This window comes from Oncorhynchus masou, unplaced genomic scaffold, assembly GCF_036934945.1.
Source record: "Oncorhynchus masou masou isolate Uvic2021 unplaced genomic scaffold, UVic_Omas_1.1 unplaced_scaffold_1291, whole genome shotgun sequence".
In the NCBI taxonomy this organism is placed as follows: Eukaryota; Metazoa; Chordata; class Actinopteri; order Salmoniformes; family Salmonidae; genus Oncorhynchus; species Oncorhynchus masou.
The window spans coordinates 120,745-125,642 of NW_027002756.1; the positions used below are offsets into that span (position 1 = coordinate 120,745).

The 4,898-nt window shown below is 42.8% G+C and overlaps 1 protein-coding gene across 1 annotated transcript in view; it reads left to right on the forward strand.

The window, feature by feature from the left end:
• The first annotated feature begins 3,059 nt into the window (after positions 1 to 3,059).
• LOC135530205 (acetyl-coenzyme A transporter 1-like) overlaps positions 3,060 to 4,898 on the forward strand; it is a 16,201-nt gene continuing 14,362 nt past the window's right edge. Inside the window, exons 1-2 of the mRNA XM_064958576.1 lie at positions 3,060 to 3,137; positions 4,693 to 4,898. The exon at positions 4,693 to 4,898 is cut by the window's right edge and continues 237 nt beyond it. Of these exons, the coding sequence (XP_064814648.1) occupies positions 4,735 to 4,898 (164 nt within the window). The 5' untranslated portion in view covers positions 3,060 to 3,137; positions 4,693 to 4,734. The remainder of the gene's footprint in view (positions 3,138 to 4,692) is intronic.

Here is a 4,898-nt window from a genome sequence, read left to right on the forward strand (position 1 = left end):
TGTTGACTGTGTTTTGTTTATTCCATGTGTAACTCTGTGTTGTTGTATGTGTTGAATTGCTATGCTTTATCTTGGCCAGGTCGCAGTTGCAAATCAGAACTTGTTCTCAACTAGCCTACCTGGTTAAATAAAGGTGTTCTCAACTAGCCTACCTGGTTAAATAAAGGTGTTCTCAACTAGCCTACCTGGTTAAATAAAGGTGTTCTCAACTAGCCTACCTGGTTAAATAAAGGTGTTCTCAACTAGCCTACCTGGTTAGATAAAGGTGTTCTCAACTAGCCTACCTGGTTAAATAAAGGTGTTCTCAACTGGCCTACCTGGTTAAATAAAGGTGTTCTCAACTAGCCTACCTGGTTAAATAAAGGTGTTCTCAACTAGCCTACCTGGTTAAATAAAGGTGTTCTCAACTGGCCTACCTGGTTAAATAAAGGTGTTCTCAACTGGCCTACCTGGTTAAATAAATGTGTTCTCAACTGGCCTACCTGGTTAAATAAAGGTGTTCTCAACTAGCCTACCTGGTTAAATAAAGGTGTTCTCAACTAGCCTACCTGGTTAAATAAAGGTGTTCTCAACTAGCCTACCTGGTTAAATAAAGGTGTTCTCAACTGGCCTACCTGGTTAAATAAAGGTGTTCTCAACTAGCCTACCTGGTTAAATAAAATAAAGGTGAAATAAATAATAATAATACAACAAAAATATACAGGTATATATTATATAAAATCGGTGGTTCGAGTCCTGAATGCTGATTGGCTGTATATCACGGGTATGACAAACATTTTGTTTTACTGCTCTAATTACATTGGTAGCCAGTTTATAGTAGCAATAAGGTGCCTTGGGGGTTTGTAGTATATTGCAGATATACCAGGGCTAAGGGCTGTATCCAGACACTCTGTGTTGCGTTGTGCCTAAGAGCAGCCCTTAACCGTTGTATATTGGCCATATACCACAAATCCCCTCTGACCTTATTGCTTCAATCAAAATCAAATCAAATCTGTCACATGCGCCGAATACAACAGGTGTACTTATCTGTTATAATCTCCACCCGGCACAGCCAGGACTGGCCACCCCTCATAGCCTGGTTCCTCTCTAGGTTTCTTCCTAGGTTCTGGCCTTTCTAGGGAGTTTTTTTCCGAGCCACCGTGCGTCTACACCTGCATTGCTTGCCGTTTGGGGTTTTAGGCTGGGTTTCTGCACAGCACTTTGAGATATCGGCTGATGTAAAAAGGGCTTTATAAATACATTTGATTGATTGATTGATAGACGCTACTGGGAAATGTTTACTTACAAGTTAAGCAACTATGTAGTTCAAGAAATAGAGTTAAGAGAACATTTATTAAATAAACTAAAGTAAAAATAACATAAACAGTAGCACAATAACATAACAATAATGAGGCTATATACAGGTGATACCGGTACCGAGTCAATGTGCGGGGGTACAGCTACTCGTTGCTCTAGGTAACTGGTACATGTAGATTGGGGTAAAGTGACAATGCATCGATAATAAACAGTGATTAGCAGCAGTGTAAAAGCAAAGTGTGTGTGTGTGTGGGGGGGGGGGGGGGGGGGTCAGTGTAAATAGTCCGGGTGAACATTTAATTAAAAGTTCAGGCGACTAGAAGCTTGGGGTTAGAAGCTGTTAAGAAGCCTTTTGGACTTGGCGCTCTGGTTTCACTTGCTGAATGGTGTCAGGGAGAATAGATTGTGACTTGGGTAACTGGAATCTTTGACAATCCTTTGGGCCTTCCTCTGACACTGCCTAGTATAGAGGTCCTGGATGGCAGGAAGTTTAGCCACAGTGATGTACTAGGCTGTACACACTACCCTCTGTAGTGCCTTACGGTTGGATACCGAGCAGTTGCCATACCAGGCCAGGATGCTCTTGATGACGCAGCGGTATAACTTTTTGAGAATCTGGGGACCTATGCCAAATCTTTTCAGTCTCCTGAGGGATTAAAGGCGTTGTTGTGCCCTCTTCACGAATTTGTGTTGTTGCCTTCCCTTACCAACTGAGAGCGGCCAGTCAGGAGGTCCAGGATCCAGTTGCAGAGGGAGGTGTTTAGTTCCAGGGTCCTTAACTTAGTGATGAGCTTTGTGGGCACTATGGTGTGGAATGCTTAGCTGTAGTCAATGAACAGCATTCTCACGTAGGTGTTCCTTTTGTCCAGGTGGGAAAGGGCAAGTGTGGAGAGTGATTGAGGTTGTGTCATCTGTGGATCTGTTGGGGCGGTATGCGAATTGGAGTGGGTCTAAGTTTTCTGGGAGGATGGTGTTGATGTGAGCCATGACCAGCCTTTCAAAGCACTTCATGGCTACCAACGTGAGCGCTATGGGGTGGTAATCATTTAGGCAGGTTACCTTCACTTCCTTAGGCACAGAGACTATGGTGGTCTGCTTGAAACATGTAGGTATTACAAACTCCGTTATGGAGAGGTTGAAAATGTCAGTGGAGACACTTGCCAGTTGGTCTGCACGTGCTCTGAGTACACATCTTGGTAATCCGTCTGGCCCCGCGGCCTTGTGAATGTTTACCTGTTTAAAGGTCTTGCTCACATCGGCTACGGAGAGCAGGATCACACAGTTGTCCGCAACAGTTGGTGCTCTCATGCATGCTTCTGTGTTGTTTGCCTCGATGCGAGTATAAAAGGCATTTAGCCCTTCTGGTAGGCTCACTTCACTGGGCAGCTTGCGGTTGGGTTTCCCTTTGTAGTCCATAATAATTTGCAAGCCCTGCCACATCCGACAACCATCAGTTTAATCCTAGTCCGGTATTGAGGCTTTGCCTGTTTGATGGTTCGTCTGAGGCCACAGACGAACCATCAATCACATTCTATTTTTCATATTAGCTATGTAATGTGTAACAAATAGTTAAAAGAGATTAGTTGTTACAATTAACATAGATCATTTTTTATTAATTAATGTTTTGTTATTATAACGTTTGCAACTGTACTGAGTGGCATGAGTGCATATGGAACCACAATAACGACATAATAATGTGTATGCTGATCCTAGTGGAACAGAAATAAACTGAAGTTTGACACGTCAGCCGAAGCACTCGGACACATTTCGACGTTACACAAATACACGTCCCTGCTCTCAGCAAAACAATCTGCCGATGTTAGCGGGTGAAGGCTAAATAGGTAGCTATTTCTGTTACCTTATTAAATGTAATTCATACATAGTGCAGGGCAATGTTTGCTGTTTAATGAACTACAATCCATTGCTTGAATGGTGATACACAATCATTATTAGATATTGGTATATGGCGTCGTATGTCACGTTATTATAGCTCGCTAACGTGCTTATCTTATCTCATTCAACATTATTTGAGCTCCAATTACCATTTTAACCAATATTTATTAAATTCACATTGTCTTTTTTGTTCGCCGATGTTTTGTGACTTCCTATCCTGTGACTTTGCTATTCTGATCCAGATGGTAACGTTACTGTTAGCTAACTAACGCATTCATTTGTTTGCTCTGCTCTCATGCCAGTGAGGCTTTATCGTGTATTCTAGCAATACGAATAATCCGATTTTCCTTAGACAACAAAAATAATAATATACTAAACTACTGCGTTGTTTTGATTCCCGCCTACGTCATGAGTTTGCTGGTGTCTGCCCGGGCTGAGTCAACGGGAAACTGTTTGAGGAGGTGTTTGACAGTACAGCTGAACATGCGTTGTCACGATGATTATTCAACATTGTATACATTCTCTCTCCCATTGGTCTGGATTAAGATTTCTAGCTAGTAACATTCTCCCATTGGTCTGGATTAAAACGTCTCGCTAGTAACATTCTCCCATTGGTCTGGATTAAAACTTCTAGCTAGTAACATTCTCCCATTGGTCTGGATTAAAACGTCTCGCTAGTAACATTCTCCCATTGGTCTGGATTAAAACTTCTCGCTAGTAACATTCTCCCATTGGTCTGGATTAAAACTTCTCGCTAGTAACATTCTCCCATTGGTCTGGATTAAAACTTCTCGCTAGTAACATTCTCCCATTGGTCTGGATTAAAACTTCTCGCTAGTAACATTATCTCTCACATTGGTCTGGATTAAAACTTCTCGCTAGTAACATTATCTCTCACATTGGTCTGGATTAAAACTTCTCGCTAGTAACATTCTCTCTCCCATTGGTCTGGATTAAGACTTCTAGCTAGTAACATTCTCTCTCCCATTGGTCTGGATTAAAACTTCTCGCTAGTAACATTCTCCCATTGGTCTGGATTAAAACTTCTCGCTAGTAACATTCTCTCTCCCATTGGTCTGGATTAAGACTTCTAGCTAGTAACATTCTCTCTCCCATTGGTCTGGATTAAAACTTCTCGCTAGTAACATTCTCTCTCCCATTGGTCTGGATTAAAACTTCTCGCTAGTAACATTCTCCCATTGGTCTGGATTAAGACTTCTCGCTAGTAACATTCTCTCTCCCATTGGTCTGGATTAAAATTTCTAGCTAGCAACCTTGTTTATACAGAAGCTGAGCTCTTTTGATGATAGACACTAGCTGGTGTTGTTAGGACCTCAACCAGGACAAAAAGAGAATGTCTCAGAAATGTGTCAACAATGAACATTCTTAAAGGAAGGTCTCGCTGCCTAGATTAGCCCATTTGAAAACACGTGTGTGAGGGGTAGAACACAGCAGATATTTTCCTACTAGACTTTGACGAACGCCTGCTTCCTTCCTCTCCAGGTTTCCAGAGGGTAGAGCTGGTTTGATGCCCGCAGCGCCACAATGCAGCTCTCTGACTCAGTCACACATAAGAACGGGCGGCAGAGGAAGCCCGTTGTCCCCCAGGGGGACATGAGGGACGGGGACAGGGTTCTCAACACTACCCCTGACATGGAGGTGGAGGGGGAGGCGCTCCACCGAGGATACGACGCGGAGGACAACGGACA